Source organism: Nothobranchius furzeri, chromosome 1 (assembly GCF_043380555.1).
Source record: "Nothobranchius furzeri strain GRZ-AD chromosome 1, NfurGRZ-RIMD1, whole genome shotgun sequence".
NCBI lineage: Eukaryota > Metazoa > Chordata > Actinopteri > Cyprinodontiformes > Nothobranchiidae > Nothobranchius > Nothobranchius furzeri.
The window spans coordinates 45,284,448-45,307,725 of record NC_091741.1 but is presented as its reverse complement, the minus strand read 5'-3'; the positions used below and the strand labels follow the sequence as shown (position 1 = coordinate 45,307,725).

Genomic DNA, 23,278 nt, shown 5'->3' with positions numbered 1-23,278 from the left:
TACTGACCTCACAGAGCGTGTTTGGGTTCACTTTTCCACCAAAAAGCTTTTTAATTTGCAACTCTACTATTCATGTAGGGAATAGGGATGGGGAATCTGTTTTGGCAGCAGGATGTAAGGTTGCTTGCTAAAGCTTAAACCGGTACAACAGCGTAGCGTCTGTTGGGAGGTGCACTTAAGTCCTCAACCGGCTGAGTGTGGAGAATGCAGATAGAGCTCCTGTTTCCCAGATGGTGGCAGCATGCCCCCGCTGCTATAATGATATCCCTCTGAAACCCTTTTCTGCCACATTGCCCCTATGTGCTAATCCCCTAAATACACACCCCACGCTATATGACAAAGTGCTGCATGTTTCCCCCCCAGTGGCAGTATTTGCACGTAACGCACATTACAAGTAATTTGACTCATGCTGCTACATTTGTATCTTCCAACATGAACGGAGATGATGTGAACATTTTGCCGCTAATGAACCATTTCAAGCATTCTGTCCAATAGCCCATAACAGGCCCTAATGTAAATGATGCTTTAAGTGTAAGCTGGCATCGTTTGGCTGAAGGGGAGGCCCATTACTCAGTGAAGACTTGAGGTCTTCTGTTTTTCCATCAGTGCATTTTCCTCCAATATCGCCTCTCCTCGTGGCTTGCTACGTTTATCACACTAGCTGTGATGTGATGATAATTATGGAGGTGATGATAATGATGATGGCTTCGGACAGCACAGTTAAACATGTGTTTCCGAAGCCGGCTGCTGCTCGCCAACACGGCACCAATCAGGCAAATAACAGTCCGCTGGATTTTCAGTCCCTTTTTCATATCTGTGATTTACTTTTGACCCGAGATCCTTCAAATAATGTCTGTGGAGGAACCCCAGGATTATGTTTTTGGGATATTTAAAGCCACAGGCATGGGGCGTGACTGACTGGGTGGTATAAGTACCACTCAGCAAAGCAGAAGTACCAGCTGAATGTTAAAATCCCATGTTGCTCCTATTTAACTGGAGCCCTGGAGGAGGATTGGTTGAGGGCTGTAAAAGTTGAGGGGGTGAATTTTCATTAGTCGGACTGTTTGACAACGCTCCTGCTCTGGGTGGGAGACGTGGTTTCCTGCAGCTTCTTCACACAACATAAAAACATCAGGGAATGCCAACATTTGTGTGTCTATTTAAAGTATTTTAGGCTGCATCAGGGAGTCGTATGGAGATGAAGGATGTAGCCTACAGCAGGTTTAAATGGAAGGGCGTGGAAAGTTTTCTTTTTGGCCTTTGTTCCAGTAGACTTGCTCTGCGTTGCACTTTGTTACCCATCGATATCGGTTTTTGATTTGAAGTACTGTGTTGGAGGGAGTTGCTGACCTAAAACTGGTCTATTTGGAGGCCAGGAATAAATTCACTATCTGCCTCCACACATGAAGTTATTCCTTTTTTTCTCCAAACAATCTGCTTAAGAGTTCCTGCTGTCCCTTTCTTTTACAGACTTCCTCATATTGTCCTTCTCAGACTATCTTTGCAGCTTTCTGTTCCTGTTTGATGCTTAAATCTAAAGCGGCTTAAACAAAGTCAATGGCTTACATAAAGTCTGACTGTTGTTGCTCAGTAAGCAAGAAACAGTTTCAACTTATTATAAAGCTAGTTGTTAACCCTCTGGGGTCCACGGACGCGTATCCGCGTCTTTTGAACAGGTCTGATTTGGGACACTGTAGCAGCAAGACTCCGCCTCCCTGAGTTTCGGTTTCAATTCAGCTTTAAAAAGGAGATTATAAACTACACCCCAGTTTTTAAATGTTGTTAATAGGAAACGTAAAAGCGGAGTTATACTAAACTAAAAAACGACCTATTTTTAGACAATCTGATAACTTGTCAAAACAGCAGTTTAGTAATCCGTGAGAGGGAATGTGCTTGTGAACATAAAAAACCCACAAAAACATGAGATCCTGTTGCTGTTGGTGGAAGTCTCACTTATTCAGTTGATAAAAAGTATCATTATGTAGCTGAGAGAGAGGAAGGCCGCACGAGTAACGATGTGCTCAAAAAGGAGCCACTTCGCGGGGAAAGGAGTGGCACGAACGGAGTAACAACAAACAATTAGACAGATATTGATGTTAAACTTCATATTTTGGAGCGATCCGGACAGATATGTAGTCTCTGCAGTTTAGTAGGCTTTTATTAGGCTTATATAAAGGATGATGAGAAGGATAAATGTCCACCAGGCAGTTCAGATAGTACGGCTGTTTTTTGAACTGGAAGCAGAGGAAGTGGACGGAGACTCCCAGCCGGAGTCTGAGGCAAATAGCGAGGATGTTGATGATGATGTGGCAGATCCATCTTTCCTCATAGAAGAGTTGGGTCATGATGAGGTAGAGGATGAAGGCAGAGATCCAGCTCCTCGGAGATCCAACAAGTGGAGTGGGCGGCGCCGCTCAGCTGTCAGATCTCGATCATGAGACAGAGCCACTCCCCACTCCAAAATGCATGTACATTCTTAGGTGTGTTCTTGCTGTGTCTTTGTAAATCCATGCTTTCGTTCTTTTTTAAACACAGAAACAGTTTTGTTTACCTGTTTGTAGCTACAGTTTCGCCGACAGCTGCCGGCTTCTTCAGGCTGACGCTGATGGTGGCGCGTCACTTCCTTCTCCGTTTATCTGCGGGCAGCAGAGGACGAAAACACAATACACAAACAACTGGAAGGCTTCGCCATGGGCAACCCGTTATCAGCCACCCTGTGCGAATTTTTCATGGAAAACCTAGAGCAAAAAGCCATAGCCACCGCCCCCCCAAACTGTAAAATAAAACTATGGAAACGCTACGTAGACGACATACTGGAAATCATACCAAAAGGTCAAACAGAAACACTAACACAACACTTAAACAATATTGACGACAGGGGCAACATAAAATTCACTTATGAGTTAGAAACAGAAGGCAGCATAGCATTTATGGATATGAAAATCACCAGGCAGACCGACGGGACCCTAAACATAAACACATACAGGAAACCAACACACACAGACCAATATCTATTATGGACATCAGAACACCCCACCATACACAAAATGTCAGTAATCAGAACATTATATCACCGAGCAAACATAATAACAGAAGAGAGAGACAGTAAACAAGAGGACAAACGCATACAACACGCTTTAAAGACCTGCGCATACCCGACATGGGCAATAAACAAAGGAAAACAACAAACAAAAACAGAAAGCAAAGAACAACCCAAAAAAAGAACCAGAAACCCAGAAAGACAAGAACCAAAACCAGTGATAACCCTACCATACATCAGAGGCATAACGGAAAAAATAAGAGCAACAATGAAAAAACACAACATAAACACACCAACAAAACCATACACAACAGTTAGAAACAGACTAGTACACCCAAAAGACAAGATACCAGCTGGACAAAAATGTGGAGTCATCTACGAAATCCCATGCAAAATATGCAATAAAACATACATAGGAGAAACCGGACGCCAACTCAATACACGGACAATAGAACACAGAAAGGAGTGCGAGAAAGAGGCAAATCGTAAACACACAAGAGCAGCAAAAGAAGAAGCAGAAAGTACAATAAAAAAGTCAGCCGTAACAGAACATTGCTTAAGAGAAAACCATATAATGGACTGGGACAACACACGGATCATAACCACCGAACAACAAAAATACAAAAGGTGGATCAAGGAAGCAATCGAGATAAGGAGACGTGGATGTGGGACCATGAACAGGGATGACGGAGTTTACACGCTGGACCACGCATGGGACTGCATCGTCGGAGAGGGGAGAGCGGGCAGTAGAGGGCGACAACGTCCTCTGCTGCCCGCAGATAAACGGAGAAGGAAGTGACGCGCCACCATCAGCGTCAACCTGAAGAAGCCGGCAGCTGTCGGCGAAACTGTAGCTACAAACAGGTAAACAAAACTGTTTCTGTGTTTAAAAAAGAACGAAAGCATGGATGCATGTACATTATTGCCAAATTAATAAATAATAATGAATGATACCCCATGAGGCAATATTTATTGTTTTTATTAGAAAATACAAAAGAAAAACCAAAATGAGTCAAAAACGGTGATTTACACCCTGGACCCCAGAGGGCTAATAATTAAAAAAAAAATTATTTGCTATATTTATTCATATTTTTTATAAATGTACAGTTTAGATTACCATTCTAAATTATAAAAATCATTCGTCATAAATGTTTGTTGGTTTCACAGTAAAATAAACAACTTTTTTCCTATTCGGATTTTATGTTTTTGAGTGATTTAAGGTCTAATATGCAACCCCTTTATATCCAAATGTAAAAAATAAGTATAAATTCATGAAGTCCAGGTTGTGCTGAAAAGATTGATACCACATAAGGCAGTGGTTATGGTTTTTATTTTGGAAATACAAAGGAAAACTCTAAATTAGTCAAAAACCGCAAATTACACCCTTAACCCAGAGGGTTAAATCTGAATTGGAACCCGTTTTGGGAATGAGCCCAAAAACTCGATTAGGAGTTGAGGAAGAGACGATATGTGTGTTTATATGCTTAGTAGTTTAATTAAGAGCCACTTTGTTGGATCAAACTTTAAAAATCAGGTAATGTCTTGTTTATTTTTGAAGAATTGTGCAGCATTTTATGGTGGGGGCGGACCAAGTTTGATGGCCATATGGAGTTCTGAATAACTAAAGATGTACAAGAGAAGGTTTGGAGAGCCACCAATGGTTCGCTGCTGTTGTCTCTGTTTAATAGGGTATAATCAGATTGGTTGTCTTTGCCACAACAAAGGGTGCTCCCAAAGAGCGGCAATTTCTGCCCCCCCCCCCCCCACGAAAAGCCAGTGTTAACAAGTCATATTAATGTTCAGTCAAACCATGTATTGATCTTGTTTATTCAAGACATAATTGTAAAACTAAATGAAAATATTACAATTAATGAGTAAAGAAATCAGAATTAAAAAAAATACTTTTCTGCTGTTAACCATTAAAAAAATTTTTTATCTCCAAAGTTTAAAAAAAAAAACACAGAAACAAGTGAATTAACCAAAAAATGTTTTTAAATTAAATTTGGGATAACATTTTAAATAACTGGAATGTATTTTTCTAAAATGTTAGTAAAATTTAAGTTAAATGTTTTCGATATGTACTGTTATTTTTAATAAAAACTCAATATGTCGCTACAGGCTAAATTCTCCCAGTTACCACAAATACCAATTTGGTGTGCCACCCCAAAAATGTCTTTGGCCCTATCTGGCCACCCCTATCAAAATTTTCTGGAGGCGCCCCTGGCCACAAAAGTTCAATTTCATCTGCTGCCGTTTGTTTTCATTTTGGTTCTCGTTGGGTCAGTATTTACCACCTGGATTCAGGTCTTTATATGTTTGAATTCAGCCTAGTTGGGATGTGATAAACGTATTAAGCAGAGCGTCTCGACAATCCAGATCTTTCTCCTTGTTGGTGTGTGTGTGTGGCATTATTTGTACAGCTCTCAAACATACTTAGAATTTTTTAGGCTTGCCAGCTTTTTTTTATTATTTGGTGGGTGGGTGGGTTGCACCTCGCTGCCATCTGTGTCATTTGTGTCCTTTGGCAACACCACCCTCCTTACCTGCTGGCCGGAGGGGTCGATGGTGCAGATTATGTGGCAGCCTTGCTTCTGGCCTGGCTATGAAGTAGCTCATCACAACTACTTTTTACTGTAGTGAAGTGTGCTTTAGAGTCCCTGATGTAGAAAAGCACTGTACAGACGTGTAATTTATGTATATACAGTATTTCTGTCAGAGTTCTGTTTGTTTAGCATGTTTTAAGTTGTTATAAACTTTCTACTTCCTGTCGACTTTAACTATGTTTCATAAATGTGGTGTTAAAATTAAACATCTTGATTTAAATACATTCACATTTCTATCAAAATGAAATCCAATGAGCTTGGCGGCCCCCGTGGCGGTGGGATTTCACGCCGACTACATGCTGTGGATTGAAAGTGTTGAAAAATCATATTTTGAAACTACGCATACAAAGTGGACTGGATCGCGCTCGGCTCTTGTAGAAGTAAACAAATACTAATAAACAAGGTCATGCATCATCTAAAGTTTCTTTGCCTTAAAATGTTTCCGTCTGATTTCTGTTCCCAGCCCCGATCAGGCCAGGCTCTGTGAGTTGGAGGATCAGGCAAAGTCTTCCAAGAAAGGCATGTGGAGCGAGGGCGGCGGCACTCACACCATCCGTGACCTCAAGTACACCATAGAGAACCCCCGCAACTTTGTGGACTCCTTGCACCAGAAACCCATCAATGGTAATGCGTTTGGGGTGGGGGTGGGGGTGATTACTCTGGCATATTCACAAAAAACAAGAGTGGCAGAGAAACAAATGCCAAATGGTGCATAAAACCACTCATGACCCGTGCTTCTGTTTCCTCTTAGTTGAAGGTAGTGTCAGAAATGCATACTTTTAGATGAAGAGGTTTGGTTCTGCTACCCTTCACCAGCGCATTCCCTAACTCTCATCTCTGACCCGCTCGAGGTGTAATGCTCTACTCGATTTATTCCAGACGATTGCCTGGAACAACGGCTCACCTCATTTCACAACCCTTTAATTGAATGGGGAAAATGAACAGGGAATGGCTTTTCTGTGCTTTCATTTCTTGTTCCCGTCGTTCACGGGACATTCAGGGTTATTTTAGAATACGAGGCTATAATCTAGCACTTAAGGCAAACCTGGATCTCAGGTTTATTGCTCTCATTCTCCACCTCTCAGAACACACACACACACACACACACACACACGCGCACTGCGAGCAAGTCTAAGTGGTAAATCACTAGAGCCCATCTCGACGTACTTGTGACTTGGATAGTTGGTTCTAAAAGTCTCTAGGCAAACAAATGGCGTAAAATCCATTTGAATACACGTTAACCATCATGAACTTGTGTTGCAGAACCTTTAAAGTTACAATGTGATGTTTTTAACATTAATCTCTGTAAAAATCCATGTGCGCTGGTCTAAGTCTCTGGGCGACGCCGTCTTAGACGCACACTTTTCTTCTACAAGAGCCCGTGAGAACAAAACACATTTACTGATTTGTAACAAACTGTTACAAGTGCTTCCCCGCTCATAAATGTAGTTTTACACATTTACCTCTTCACTCGTGATGAAAGGGAGTCTGATGTGCTTGTTATTTCGCTGGAGTTTGAATAATCTGACGGAGTACTCGTTTGAAAATTGCGCTCCCAGGTATTTTTGCCCCTAATGGCCATCCGTTGGTAAGGTCCTATTCAAACACAAAAATCCTGCTTACTTGCAATGATTGAAGCATGTACTGCCCCCTATTGCCATGGAAGGCACACACAGTCACATTAAACTTACACTGATGGATGGACTCTTGTTGGGAGGAAGTGAAGGACAGCCAGTAGTTTGCTCCCAGAGACCCTGTAACGGCTTAGTGTTGGTGAAGAGACGCACAGCTGCTGGTCACAGATGCTTTTATTTTTGGCTTGAGTTTGGGTCGTTTGTAGCTTTCCCCGAAGCATCGAACTGTATCCTGGCATCCTCCTGGAGAGGATTAGAATAGTGTTATTAGAACAGAGCTGTGTTTTTCTGCTCCTTACATTTGTTTCCTCCACCTCAGCCATCATCGAGCATGTGCGTGACGGCAGCGTCGTCCGTGCCTTGCTGCTTCCCGACTACTACCTGGTCACCGTTATGCTGTCTGGTGTTAAGGTAACCTCCGCTCACCCACAACAAAATTCAGTCTACATTTAGTAGAGGTGTGAATCTTCACTTGTCTCCCGATTCGATTACGGTTATTGGGTCAACGATTCAATTCGATTCAATATCAATATGCATCACGATTATTTCATATTGATTTGTTTTTATCGATAAAAAGAAGGTGTCAGATAATTGCTATTTATTTATTTTTTTTTATCAAAACATAATTGACACAACCTGCCATCCCTCAACAGCTCTCCATTCACAACAGGTTAGGACAAAACATTTTAAACATTTAAGAAGATTTAACAAAGTAAAACATTTGTTTCCTGGTTCAACACCACGCCTCAGGCTGAGAAAAACACGCTTTGCAAAAACTCACAAAATCTAAAAAAAAAGTACTGAAAACCTACAGGACACATAATGTAATAATAAAATCCATAATGGGTTCATATATGAGTGTTTAATGTCTCTGAACAGCTTTAGAGTCAAATATTTATGCCACAGTTGAAGGGTGTCAGAAATAACACCAAATGAAATGTTTGACTTAGTTTATTTTATTTGAACCCAGCGGTTCATTTCTGAAATGTTGGAGAATGAATCAAGTTCTGTTTGATGCAGAAAATAATAAAACATCAAACAAATTCTACACTTCCAATAATATTTAAGATGTGTGTTTTATTCTTTCTGATAATAACACCAGCAGAAGGCTGTGGGCTGGATTAGGATTAAATTACCCAGCTGATGGATCTCCTTCACTAACCAGCTAACTACAAACCTTTCCACTAACCTGTCCTGTGTGACCCTCACCATGTGACCCTCATGTCCATGCTGTCTCTGGAGGAGCAGATAGGAGACAAGATCTCCTGTAACCTAAAATGAACCAAAGCTTCCTCCCAGTTTCTCTTTAAGCTGAATTTAACATCAATTTATCATCATGACACAAAAGAATAAAGTGGAACAAGAACTTCTATCTTCTATTTCTCTCTCCTTTTAACTTCTCCGTGTCCCTAAATAAGAGACAGACGATCACGCTGCAGCCGCCGCCTTTGACCCCGCCCCCTCCCCGAGACCGGATCACCTGACATCACAACACTCGGTCGAACTGAGCTCTTCGAGGAGAAATAATAATGAAATTATGAAAATAATAATGCGTGTTTGGAGGAGCGTCGTCCGATCCTCTCTCTCTCTCTCTCTCTGTCTCTCTCTCTCTCTCTCTCTCTCTCTCTGTTGCTGTGCGAGCGAGCGGAACGCGCTGCGTGACAACCCGCTCTATTAACATAATTCACGGCCCAAATCCAACAGAACCGGACGGGCTGATTCGGTTCGGTCTCAGGTTACAACTCCAGCGCTCAGCCTTAAGGCGGAGCAATACTTGGTAAATGTGGTGGACGCTCACTCTGACAGATTTGGATGCTGCGCTGGTGCCGCCGTTAAAAACAGCAAAACTACATTCTGCTATAATCGATCATGGCTTACTTCTACGATGCAGAATCATTTTTGTCCGCATCTCGATGCATCGATTATCTGACTATTTTCCTCAGCTCTAATATTTAGCATTTCAGAAAACAGATTCTTTACTTGTTGACCATTTTTTGGCGTCTGCACCCTGACTTTGGCAGTAATGTGGTTTAATGCAGCAAGTGTAATCTTATAAAGACATTAAAGGACTAACAGCTCTTCTTCCTCTCTTCCTTTAGTCTGTTGGTTCCAACCATGTCATATCTGTGCGACTGCATTCCCCCATCAATCTCTCTCAGCCGGGCTAGCTTTGCCAGTAGACCACTCAAGATAACTAATCTTGCTCATCTCCCACTTGAAGATATTACTTTCATTTCAAGGTGTTCTTTGTCTCGTTGTACAAAGGCGTGTCGTGACTGTTGTTTCTTGTTTGGCGGGTGTTTCGCTGCACTCAAAAGTAGATTAAATACAACAAGTTAGACAAGGTGACATCACTTAGAAAGGCTACTGGGAAAAAATCCCCAGATGATAACAGGAAATCGCAGTAAACAGTTTTACACCCCTCTGAGTGTGGGTGTAATCGATGAAAACGGCACACCCGAGATAAGCGATGTTTGTAAAGTGAGCTGTGATTTAGGTGAGAGCTTAATTGTGTTGAGGTTTATTTATTTAGTTTGTCTTTGTAGTGTCCCACATTCAAGAGAGAAGCAGACGGTACAGAAACACCAGAGCCGTTTGCAGCAGAGGCCAAGTTCTTCACCGAGTCGCGTCTTCTGCAGCGAGACGTTCAGATCATCCTTGAGAGCTGCCACAACCAGGTCATACTGGGGACCATCCTCCACCCGGTGAGAGCAGGAGTCAGAAACATGTGCTGATTATTTATACGTGTTTTAACATATTTCCTTTTTATTCTTGTGTTTTAGAACGGTAACATCACAGAACTGCTTTTGAAGGAAGGGTTTGCTCGTTGTGTGGATTGGTCCATGGCTGTTTACACCCAGGGAGCGGAGAAACTTCGAGCTGCAGAGCGGTACGCATCAACAACTAGGGTTGGGGATCGAGCGTCGATTGGAACCGGGACTGTCAGTTTTTTCCGGAATCGTTCAAAGTTATTTATTTCAAATCCCAGTTTCGATTCCCAGTATTCGGACCGAAAGAGGAATTTGTGGTCCATCTCCTTGGAAAAGAATCCTGATCTGTAAATTCTGATCAGCGGCTTTCAGAGTTAATTACACCAGCTGTCTGTCGCTGCTGCTCTGCAGCCTGCAGAGAGCCTGAGAGCAGCATCGCATTACCCTCCCTTTCCTGACAAAGCACAGGTGCGCAGCGGCAAGAATGTAAACGCGCGTCTGCCGAACTTTTACCCCGCGACGTAAACTTTCATTCCTGCAGCGAAAAATACGGAGCGGAGGAAGCTCATTAAAATGGATCATCACAGTGGATTTAATACAAGTTTTACAACATGCTTCTATTCTAAACAACGAGGTGTTATTGTTCATGGATTTAAAAATCTTGTTGAAGTTCAGATAATCTCATCGAGCATGACCTGTGCTTAGCTGGCTCACCTAATGTTTTTGGATCCTGCCACATGAAAGAATCAGAATCGGGAATTGATAGGAACCAGAATCAAAACGAGGAATTGGAGTCAGAATCGTTCTTATTCAAACGATGCCCAGCCCTACAGATAAAACAACTGAAACTGTTTTAGCTGGCAGCTGGTTCTCTTTTCACAGCGGCTGGAGGGGGAAGTGGGAAACCAGTCTGCTGGTGTAAAGCAGAAAGGTCTACAGAGATCATGAATTATAGTAGACGGGACAAAGTACACTTATTTATTTAAACTCTTGGCTATAAGTTCCTTTAGTCATCACACACTGGTAAAATTACATCTCTGCATTTGACCCATCCCTGTGGGGATCTGTCTATCTAATAAATATTGGGTCATTGATTATCTATGGGTTCTTTTAATTTAACAGTAAATTAGATTATTTTTGCTTAAACCATTGCTATAATACTCAGCGTTATTAAGCCTTCAGTCTCATTTTCTAGCCATTTCTTTACAGTCTTTTCATTAAGTCCTTCATCATGCTGAAGTGAAGTTGATTTTTTTTGTTCTTGGCTAGATCCGCGAAAGAGCGCAAGGTCCGGATCTGGAAAGACTACGTGGCCCCCACAGCCAACTTGGACCAGAAGGACAGACAGTTTGTTGCCAAGGTGAGCTCTTCAAGTGGCTTTTATTAGCTTCGTCCCAGACAGAGCGGTTGTCGCGTATTGAGTGTTAAGCACGACAAGCTGAACCAGTTACTCTTTTCCCATTTAACTTGCTGTAGTGGTTCCAGTTTGCTGTCACCATAGCAACATAAACCTTTACGGCTTCTTATCAGGATCATTACAACACAGTTTAATTAGCAGATTTCATTAAATAAAAGTAAAAAACAATCAAAACCAGTTCAACAAAGTTCAGATGACTGATAGCAGTAGCTCTGAGCCTTTAGATGGCTAAAATAAGCCAGTAGAGCTCTCCTGAAGCTGAAAAAGGAAATATTGGAGCTGGATGTTGGTAGAGACCTCAGTTTAAAAGAAGTGTCTGTTATATTAAATACAGAGGAGGTGCAGTTGCTCCTGGCTGTCAGAAAACGTTAGTTCAGACCAAGATGGATGGACTGATCTGTTTTGGTTATGCAGTATAATCTCATTGTCTCAATAAGAGGACACATTATGGGTTCTGACTTCCAGGTTGTCACTTTAATGTAGTTAAACTAAAATATTAGCTTCAAAATGTTCCCCTTTGAGAAGACGAGGCTCTCGCTCGGGTTCAAATCCATTTAAACAAACTCAAATAGTAATAAAATTAACAATAAATCCTTTTTAAAGTTGCTGTTTTCTCCTTTGTTTGCTTCCCTCGGGCTTCGAACTTCTAGGACCTTAAAAAATTCACAAGCCAGCCTGAGGAGGGTTGCATAAAAGGTGTTGCTTCGGCAATCTGCTTACAGAATGAATTTGATGAACTGCACACTAGTGTTGTCAAAAAAATCGATACCTACATATAAATCGATGCTAAAAGTGGTATCTAAATTAGATATTCCATCCCTGTGGTATCGATATTATGGACTATTATACACAGCCTTCTTCAAGTACACCGACACGCACGACAGCCAGATGCCGTAAAGCAGCCTCCGCCTCCCAGACAAACAGAAGAAGACGCCGCATGGCTACATTGCAATTTCCCACGCGAGTTGTCTCCGATCCAAGTTTTGTCTGCCAAATAAATAAACAAAAACATAAACAGCGAATTTGGGAGGCGCTTCACAGCCCAACGTAATTAGCATACCAAGTCCGACACGTAGTTGTATATTCACGCTTATGTGCTTAAAGGAAAACTCCCGTTTATTGCAACCCGGACTTAATTTCTAGCATGCAGTTCGTTTGTTTCCTCACGCTGACAACTTTGGTGCTACTTGGATTCCCCGGGGTATTTAGATCCATCGGCGAATCGCCATCAGTGTATATCCATATAACGGGTGCGGACGGCCACCCATGGTGCAGCCTCGAAATAAGAAATTATCTGCACCAAAACATCTTCATGTTGAAAGGTTTTGTTAGGAATCATTAACGTGATTCCCCTGTTCGTTTGGAGCGGGTCTGGTCTGGGATTTCTAGGCGTGAACAGACTAGCTGCGGCTAATCTAACCGGCGCTTTTAATGACGTCACTGCCGTGCGCCAATCTGTTTTTATTAAGATTACTGGTAGATGTACCTTTATCCTACTGTGGAGAAATTCGTTTTCTCCCTTTATTGACCAACAGAGTTGTTCAAAAGTACAGAACAAAACATATGGCGTTACAGCTTATGACAAAAATGCACCTTAAACAGAGTTTAAGCATCAAAACATCACTCTGCAATAGTGTATATATAGTGAGACAATTCATGATTTAAAGTGATAACTTTCACCAGTTTTTGTATGCACGTTTTAAAAAATGCTGATACTTGAAAGGTTTAAGCACTTTATACACTTAATTCTTAACATTTAATTTTTGCAATATAAATTGAAGAATGTTATTTTTTGAATAAACTTGTTCAATAAATTGGTGTTTTTAAATTGTATCGAAATCGAGTATCGAGTATTTTCCCCCAGTATCGAATCGAGTTTGAAATTTTAGTATCGTGACTACCCTACTGCACACACAGAAAAAAAGTCACAAAAAAGAAACTGTGTTTCCCCCGAGTCAGGGTGGAGGAGAGAGTAGATGAAATATTTATATTAGTGTTGGGTGCACTCATGTCCCTTAGGAGGGTTGGCTGTGGGTGTTGTGGGGGCACTAGGATGTTTTAATGTAAAGTGTTAAGTACTTCAGAACTCTAACCTTTTATTTTTAGTGTTTTAATTTTACATATAAAATGTTCTTGTATGAATATTTGCTTATGCCTCCAGCTAAGACTTAGTGTGGTTTTTGATCTCAGCAGGACTTTGTCTCCTTTCTTTGCTAGAGGTGATTGGTTGAAGTCGTTTGAAAGCTGCAGCTTCTGGAACGCGGCTGATGACTTAGCTGTAGTATGACCTTTGAAGGAAACGTGATCCCGAGAGTTTGCAGAGTTCCCAAACTTGAAAGTGTTGATGGTGGAAAAACGTCTTGCTGATTTTGCTTGTGGTTGGTTTATCTTGAAGCTAAGTGCTCACCTGTTCCTGTTGGGATGTTCAGGCCCGCCGTTGGCCCTCTCTGGTTGGGTGATGCTGCAGTGACTGACTCCCCGAAGGACACTGCTATCCATCAGTCCCATCGTCATATACTCCTCTCTCCTTGTCCACTCTTCACTTATTATTACCTGAGTGACGGATAAAAGGAGAGGCGCAGCCGGCCCAATTCCCACAAGTCAGTCGAGCTGACGTATCTCCCTTTTTGACTTTGTCGTCTCTCTCGTCCTGTCTCTGCTGGCCCTAAAGATGCAGGAGTAAGCGGTGTCCCTGCAGTCACCCCCGCCCTCCTCTCTGGGTGACAACTGGCTTGCAAAAAACAGATTAAATGTGAGAAATCCTTGATGTCGAAGCTAAATTCTGCGACTTGCATGAAAAATCTGTTCCATTTTTCTGCCCACACCACGAGGAGTTTGGGAAACTACATACGTAGACTGGTAAAATGTGCTGACTGGCAGCTCAAAGGTGTTGCTGTGGAGGGAGGTGAAGGAACCTGAGTAATGACCGAGTCTTGGCGAAGCCTTAGCTCGGCCCTGTGGTTAAAACCCACTTAATAGATTCGGGTGTCAACCAACACGCTCCCTGACCGTGGCCAAGATCCTTCCTGCGCAGTAACTGAACCTGGCTGCTGAAGTTGTCATGCCAGCCACGGGCAGATGGTGGCAGTAGATCCCCACCTCTCATGTGGGATTAGGCCAGTGAGTCACGCTGCCTGCCTATTTGTCTTCTCTGCTCACTCGGCCCTCGTGGCAGCTACTTTCTGCTCCGCTTTTCTATCTTCTCTCCCATCTTTTTCTGCGTCTCTGTTTCTGTGATATTTGCTCTGAGATTTCACTCCGTCTCCCCCGGCTCGCTCCGTCTTGCTGTTCCTCTCTCCCCCGTGCGTGCGTGTTGATTGTCCCCCTCTGCGCGGCTCTCATCTCGCCTCTTCGGACTGATCATTAGCCAGTAAACGCTTAGCCATTTTTATTCTGTCCCTGCCACATTCTCTCCTTTGCACTTTATTTACTTAGGCAGGTCGCACAATGACCTTGTCACTGTGTGAAGTCGTGTAGGCTGGTGTGTGTGTGTGTGTGTGTGTACATGCAACCCTCCTTGCCTCGTACTTATTACACCTCTCCCCTTCATCTCTTTCTCTCTCTCTCCTGCTCCCTATGTCTGCATCTCCCTCTCAGCTCAGTGATTAGTGTATGATGTATTTTGGCTGCTGTTGTGGACAGCCTATTTAGCATGTGGGTTGGTCTAATTTCTGTTCTCTGGTGGCAAATGCAAAGACAGTCTGATGTTCTTCCATAGAATAATGAACGTCCCAGTGAGCTTAACACACCTGGATCTGTGTCTGCAGTTTGCGTTCAGGAACTTTCATCTTGTTTCTAATTTTCACTTCTACTACTAATCACCCACACCACCCAAGCAGCCCAGAGCTGCGTCTCTCTTTGAGGCTGTTGATGTGAACACAAGCTGCATTTGAGCCACGGTCGGTTAGATGATTTAAAACATGCGTGGGTGGCGTCATGTGTGGGGCGATTGATTTGTCCGTCTCGTCTAAGTGGCCTACTTATGGGCGTAGGGTTCCATCGCATCATACCTCCAGTCTGTCTCGCTGCAGGGCGACAGCAGACAGACGTTCTCGTGCTGAAGGCCATTTTTTTTAGCATTATTATTTTTACAGTCATATTTTGTTATATTGGTCAGAAATGTGTAAATCAGAGGGTTGGTGAACCATAACAGCTGTATTTGACATCCACACGTGATTCTCAGCTCTTAACATCATTTTAGTTACAGTAAAATATAAATAATTTCAGTAGAATAAAATTGTATTACTATTTTAAAGCATTTTCCCCAAACTCTCCCACTTTTCTCTACCTATCCCCCTGATAACAAAACGTCCTCAGGGAGCCTGCTGGGAGCCTGTAGCTGACTCACACAGCCAGGGATCGCCCCATACCGCACACTCGATGCCTTTCCCCCACAGATTGTGCACCGTCACCCTCCTCCTGCCTTTGACTGGATCTCTTCCTCTTCATTTATCTCGTTCTAGTCCCTTCACTTCCTGTTCTCCATCCGGTCTTCCTGCTCGCTCGCTGAACAAATTGCAGCGCTAGCGTTTTGATGGCTGTGCCCTGCAGCAGTGTGTCGAGCCCCTTAAGATGTTTGGTTTGTTTTTACCTTTGTGTCTTTTCTGCGTTCCAGAATTTGTGTTAAAAAGCTGGTGTTTCTGTGTTTCCTTCTCGCAGGTGATGCAGGTCGTCAACGCTGATGCCTTGGTGGTCAAGCTCAACTCGGGAGAGTACAAAACCATTCACCTGTCCAGCATTCGAGCTCCTAGGAATGAAGGAGAGGTACAAACTCATCTGTCTATTTATTCAGCACAGACTGAGTAGCTTCTTATGAGTCAGTTAATATTTACTCATTCCTTTTACGTCTGCCCTCTTTCTTTCATGCACACTGTTGTTTATCTCTGCTTTGGGACTAATTCTGACCACTTGGTGGCGCCCCACATTTGCGACACACTCAAACACAGTAAAACACTTGCACACACCCAGTGGATGCAGCACTGCAGAGTGAGGCTAATCGATTTCCCCCTCCTTTTTACTTTTCCCTAACACACACTCCCTGTTTTTCTTTTAGAATCACTTCAAGACCGCAAAAACACACATGTATGCATGCTTATAGCATTTATCTCCTGACTCGGGGGAATTTATCATCACAGCTGGCTGTGGAGAGAAAGAAAATGCGTGTGTGCAGCGATACCTAGACACAGATGTCTGGATCGTCTCATAAACGGGGATTGTAATAGATATAATGAAGCCTCAGTTATTTTAGAGCAAATCCTTGAATTTAAAAATCATTTATTAGCCACCATTTATGTCTGAAACTGCTCGAGTATTTTCCTTTTCTAAATGTGAAAGTCCTGTCTCTCATTTGGCTTTCTGAAACCTAAAACACAAAGGAGGTGTGGTGCTTCTGTCACAGCAGCCACTCTAATCATCCCCTTTGTCACTTTTAATTCTTTTTATTGACTTCCTCCTTGTTTGTTTTCATTTCATGGTTTCCTGTTCTGTGTGTTATTCCCTGCCCTCGTCATTCTCTGTCTCTTCCCTGGCATTGTTAGGGCCTCTCATCATTAAAGGGACTATAAGGAAGTTTGACAGTCAAAACATGTATAGAAATAATAAATTTCTTCTTCATACATTCTCCTGCAATGCCCTGGTCCTGTAGAATGAGCCCTGGCATTTTTACTGTGATTGCCTGTTTTTCTGTAAAATCACAGAAAAAGAGAGATGCTCGGGTCGAGCAGGCTGCTTCATGCACGTTCACGCTCAGGCATAGCCCGTAGCATTTGTTATCAGTAGCTTTAGCAGCAGAGAGAGTGAGGTAGTGCCAACTCAGCGACTTTGTCGCTGTTCCTAACGCCTAGTGACAAACTTGGCTACATTTCTGAGGACCCTTAGCAACTTTCTGTAGAACGTTCTTCTAGATATTTCCTGCAAATTAGCAACAAAATAGCCATTTTCGCTCTGAACCGTTCTTTGGTTTGACGTTGTTTCAGCTGCCATCAAGGATATAAATGTTACAGATATGTCAAATGTTACTGGCACTTTAGCTCACCTAGTAAGATGTTGGACTCTCGTGCAGAAGACCTGGGTTCCATTCTGGGTGTGAACATAGTTTATTTAGAGTTTATTTTTTACATTAATGGTACATTTTTTTACAGTAAGATGCCCAAATTTTTATTTGAGACTCGCCGAACGGCATTGAATTCACAGATAAAAAAGATATGGGCTCAACTTTCATTTTGGAACAATTTTTCAATCAAGGGAAGGGAATGATCTGAGCATGCAGGAGGACTGACCCATCATAAACCTTTGTCGGCTGTGCTGAAGAGAAAGGTACAGAACCAAATTATTTAATTAATTAGCTGCGTGTTCTCCTGTCCTCTGTCCTCCAGGCCACACACACACACACACACACACACACACACACACACACACACACACACACACACACACACACACACACACACACACACACACACACACACACACACACACACACACACACACACACACACACACACACACACACACACACACACACACACACACACACACACAAACACACGCGCACCTCGTGCACAAGCCTACTATTGAAGCTGCCGTTACGCTTTTTGCCTGAGGGGGCTATCGCGAGCATAAAAATTCAAAAGTCCGAAAAGTCACTTTAAGATGCCTTTCATCTGCTCTCTGCTCTCCCATCTTCTGCCATCTTTTTCCCTTTAGGGTCGTGCACACTGTGGTCACAACGTCGAGCCACACTGATGCCCTTTGCACTCTTTGGTTGTAACAAGCTTTTGGGCCAAATAATCTGTTTTCTCTCGTTCTCTGCAGCTTGTCCTAACTCACCCAGGCATCCCCTTTTCTTTTCCCAAATGTTTTTTGCTTTTTCCCTATTTTTACTTTTCATATTTTAGTTTCACATTTTCTGGCTTTTTCCCTTTTCTGATCCTCAACTTTCCATTTGTGTTTTCCTTCGTGCTGCTCTTTTTTTGCTGCTCTGTTTTAGCCTCTGCCAGATGCTTCAGCAGTGTGTTTTGTGCTTCATTACAGTGTCGTATGTTGCTGTGAGCTCAGTAGAGGGAGCCCAGGTGTGTGTGTGTGTGTGTGTGTGTGTGTGTATTGTGTGTGTGTGTTGATGTGACACTGGAACAGTTGTGGAGTGCTTTATTTCACCTCATACATATTTAATTGTGTAGTTTTAAATTATCAGCCTGTTGGAGTGCTGCCTTCATGAGCTAGTGGGAAAAAACTAATGTAAATTCTGCAGTAGTAATTTTAATAATAGTAATAATAATAATCATAATAATAATAATGTAATTTTTAGCTTGGCAAATGGTCATCGTAGCACATTGCTATCTGTTCTGGTTAGCAATGAACCTAATGCATGTCACATGCATGAATAGTTTTCTGATTGAAGTTATTTTGTGCTGCTGAAGCATATTCAGCTTCAGATTCCGGTTGCATATGCTGCGTTTGGGGATCCTAATAAGGGCTGTACACCGTGCTGCTGGTGTTTGTTAGCTAGTTATTTCTGTCTGAGCCGCCTGCCTGTCTGTCTGCAGTGCGGGTGGCTCAGCTTTGAGTGTTGTCGCTATGGCAGCAAGACAGAGTTGTGATAGATTTGTAGATTTCTTTTGAACTTTTTGAACTTTCTGTTTACTGTGGAGCATAAATAGAAATGTTTTTGCATTCATTCGTGCAATCAAGAAGTTTATGTCCCATTTTCCAGCAGAGTGTTTAATTAGGCCACTGAGTAAAAAGGAGCCAGGGAGCCTCATTTCATGTCCCGGTCCGCTCACCTATACACACGCAGATGTAATAATTTATCCGTTTTTGGAAGCTGTTGCAAACAATTAAATTTTCCTTTTTGGTGTGAGCGACTTTGACAGCCAATAAAATTATTGCAATTCATCACCAAATTATCCGCGAAGGCACTCATGAAGACCAAATGCTTAGTAGCTAAACATGAAAGTGGAGGGTGGGATTCCTAAGCATCACACTGTTAAAGGGGTGATTCTGATCTTAAGGTCAAGACAAGAGGAGGCCACAGCAGGTGTTTCCCAGCCAGAGGCACTACACACACAGACCTCGTGTGTGCTAACATTGCCACGAGTGAGCTATCTTCTTTCTTACTGTGTGGCAGAGACCTCAACAAGCTCATTTAGGCTTGGTTACCCTTGGTCAGGAAACATCTGGAAATTTGGCGTCAGATCTTGTGCTCAAAGATGGCCGATTACAGGCCTGCTGTATAGTCTGTTATGGTTAAACTTGTGTGTGTGTGTGTAAACCGTTTGTAGGCAAAAGCTTCTTTTGTGCCAGTTATCATTATCTGCATCTCAATGTGTATGCACATAGTTAGACCATTTATTCTGCAAGCAAGTTCAATTGTTTCTCTCTCTCTCTCTCTCTGTGTGTGTGTGTGTGTGTGTGTGTTGCTCTGTAGTAAGAAGGCCAGATGCGATGTACCAGTGCACTGATGAACTGTGACAAGTCCTGCCAAGCCCCTCTCGTCTCCCTGTCTCCCAAAATTGTGTCCCCGCTCCCCCCATGACTTTACTAATTGTGCTCAGACTGACGGATTACTAGACCAGTGGTGTCCGCCTGTATAAGACACATGTGACCTCACTGGCTTTTGTCTAACTTCCTTTCCCCCTTCTTTTTTAGCGTAGCTGTTGTGTATTTTCAGATGGGAGATATTTTAAGCTTGGGAGTTAGCTGGAGTCAGCTTTTTTTTTGTCTCATTCCCTCTAATCCCTTTTAAAAAAAATTTTAAACTTGCACTGAAATCTCTAACATGTACGGCGGGCCGAGTCTGGTGGAAATAGAGTGGAGAGAAGTCTCTGCCTCATTGTATTTTTTTGTGTTTGACTGGTGTAAAGAATGAGTCGTTTACATCTTATTTTATGAGCCATAAAATGTTAGATTCCATAGAAATATGAAATATCAATCTGATGGAACTTTGACTATTTTTAACCAGAAGATCTGAACTTTTTATTGCAGGGATTAAGTGACACTTCGTATTAACTCCAAGGAAAGAGAGTCAGATTTAAAATAGTTAAATTTATTTTTACACAATTTAAACAAGACTGTGTACTGACGGACTAAGGTAAAGTGAGACGTGAAATGATGATGGTGTGTGTGGATAGGGATGGGTACCTTTGACATTTGAATCGATTTGGTACTAATTCCCGGTACCCAGGAATCGATACCGGTACTTAACGGTACCAATTTTCGATACTTTTGAGTGTTTAATATTTTAATTCTCTTTTATAATTAAATATATATTTTTCTCAACATATAACCATATTTGATAAATATCACAATAAATAACATACAACTGTTTGTATTTTAACATCGTCCTTGTAGTTTTATAAGCTGATAATTAAACTGAAGCAAACATCTTTACTGTGAACTAAATTTACTGTGTATCTTCATTCCTTTTGCCGTCCTTTTTCATTTGATTTTTCCTACTGGGAAGTTGGAATTTCCGAGGAGAAAGCGAACGCACCATTAGCTGATAACAACGGTGGCAATGGAAGCTAATTTATCAAGCTAACGTTATCTTAAACAGTTTATTTAGCTGCTGGAGCAGATTAAAACGATGATGCCTCACACTTAGATTGTTGTCGCTGGTTTCATCTTCACCCAATCACCCGTCGCATTTAGTAAAGTGAAGCCAAACTTTAGAGCGCGTTCATGTTCTTCTAGTCGGAAATTCGGAGTTCCGAGGAGAAAGCGAACGCACCATTAGCGAAACGGAAGCTAACATATCAAGCTAACGTTATCTTAAACATTTTATTTTCCTACCGGAGCAAATTAAGATGAGGATGTCTCACTTAGATTGTTGTCGCTGGTTTCATCATCACCCAGTTACCCGTCACATTTAGTGAAGTGGACCCAAGCTTTAGCGTGCGTTTTTTCTACCATGCTGCTCTGTTTACAACTGGCTTGCAGCAACCAACAACGTAACGCTCTTGCGCATGTGCAGCTGTCTAGGCAAGTTCTCGTTATGAAGGACGGGTACCGAAACAAGGCACCGTTTGAAATTACGTGAATCGGTGCTCGGTCGGTACCTTAAAAAGTTCCGAATTCGGTACCCATCGCTAGTGTGGAATGTTATTATCAGAACCAGCGGATCTGGAGAAGCAGTTAGTTCTGAGTGGGAGATTTATAACGCGCATGAAACGCCATCTGTCGGTCTACATACCCAGGGGAAGCCTTCGTTCAGATCCAGAATGCCGAGGTCCTCGTGGACCCTTTTTGGTACCAAAGCTAGTAGAAAAGCAGCGGTGCTGACCAAACTAGTCTTGGAATGCTTCCAGGTCATGACAGGTTATCACGGGCATCTCCGAGACCCTGAAGGGGTCGTTGAGGTTCAGCTTTTATTCTGAAGGAACCATTGCGATCAGGTGTAACTTGCAACAGATTTTATCCAGCTTGTCTGAGGTTCTTTATGGCTGAAGAGGAAGTCCGGATGGCCTGTCCGAGACTCCTCTAGAACGCTTGAACTAACTAAAAGGTGGCGTGAGATAGTTTTTATAATTGTCATGTTTTGGTTTACTGGCAAATCAGAATTTGACATGCAAAAGAGGATTTATACAAACACCACAGATAACCACGCCTAGCCCCAGAAATGAAGGCTCTGATTGGGTGAGACAAAAGGAAATGTGTCGTGTGACTTTAGCATTACGTGTCTTTAGTGTCTAGTGCAAATGTTATAATAACTTGTATTATACTACTGATCACAGGATTATAATATCTAGTAATTAACATTGTCGTTTCACAGATTGATTTAACATTGGGTTCACATTATTATTGGTAATTAACAAAGTTGTTGATTACGTATTTATCAGAATAGTTCTTGTCTTCGCTTGGTAAAGCAGTTCAGATGAGCAGAGTGCATGAAAGACCTTGGCCACTATCTCATGTAGATAAGGCTGTCAGAGACTTTATGTCTCTGCTCGAGCAGACACAGCAGATCATGACCTTTAGGTCAAAAACAGGACATTCATGACACTACACTGGTCTTGTACAATATTGGCACTTACACACTAGCATCTGCTCTACTGCACCTGGACTGGGTTGGGCGTGTCCTTCTCACATGCAACCAGACTCCTTTTCAGCCCTCCTCCCGAGGCGGTCTGCCTGGAGCCGAACTTGTCCAACACATCCACTGCTGACCGATTGGCCAGATCAAAATTATGCCAACCTTTAGGGGGAGCCTCCGATTGGCAGAATCAGCCCGCGGGTGATTCTCACATGCGATTCATTATAATTCTGGATGCTGGGGAGTTAACGAGCTTCTGACTGAAGCCGTTTTTCTTTGTTTAGTTGTCTTACTGTTGTGAGGAAACACACGCACGCACGCACGCACGCACGCACGCACACACACAGTGCTGCCAGACAGCAAAGCAGGATGCAACATCAGTCTCCAAAAAGCAAGACTGCTCAGGCTGCTTTTGTTTAATAATGGAGACACCTCAGACTTCTTTGTGCACTTTCGTCCCACCCACATGCTCGTAGATGTGCAAGGAGATGCGCTCATGACATGACTATCTATTTTTTGTGCCAATTTTGGAGACCGCCCATGTACTCAATCACATTGGCATTCCTAAGGCAGTGTGGAAGAACGCAGCCAGGCTGGGGCGGGACGCGTGTAAGTGGCATAACTGTCCTCATTTGGTTTAAGTTAGGTCATTGACGGCACCAAAGAGAGCCTCTAGAGTCCTATTGTCCTTTATATATGGTATTGGAATAACTGAGGCTCATTGGATTGCAACATACAGTGTCTCCATAACTCATCTCTGCTTGCAGTGGTTTTTAAAGAAATGTTGCATCACCAGTTTCTTGAACAACCATGTTTGGAGAAGTGGTCTGAGTGCAGCTAAACA

At 42.5% G+C, this 23,278-nt stretch overlaps 1 protein-coding gene across 1 annotated transcript in view; it reads left to right on the top strand.

Moving 5' to 3' along the window:
* The window catches only part of snd1 (staphylococcal nuclease and tudor domain containing 1), a 225,577-nt gene that overhangs the window by 5,786 nt on the left and 196,513 nt on the right, over positions 1-23,278 (top strand). The window contains exons 5-10 of the mRNA XM_015959730.3: positions 6,107-6,267; positions 7,597-7,688; positions 9,824-9,982; positions 10,061-10,167; positions 11,258-11,348; positions 16,065-16,169. Coding sequence (XP_015815216.3) covers positions 6,107-6,267; positions 7,597-7,688; positions 9,824-9,982; positions 10,061-10,167; positions 11,258-11,348; positions 16,065-16,169 — 715 coding nt within the window. The remainder of the gene's footprint in view (positions 1-6,106; positions 6,268-7,596; positions 7,689-9,823; positions 9,983-10,060; positions 10,168-11,257; positions 11,349-16,064; positions 16,170-23,278) is intronic.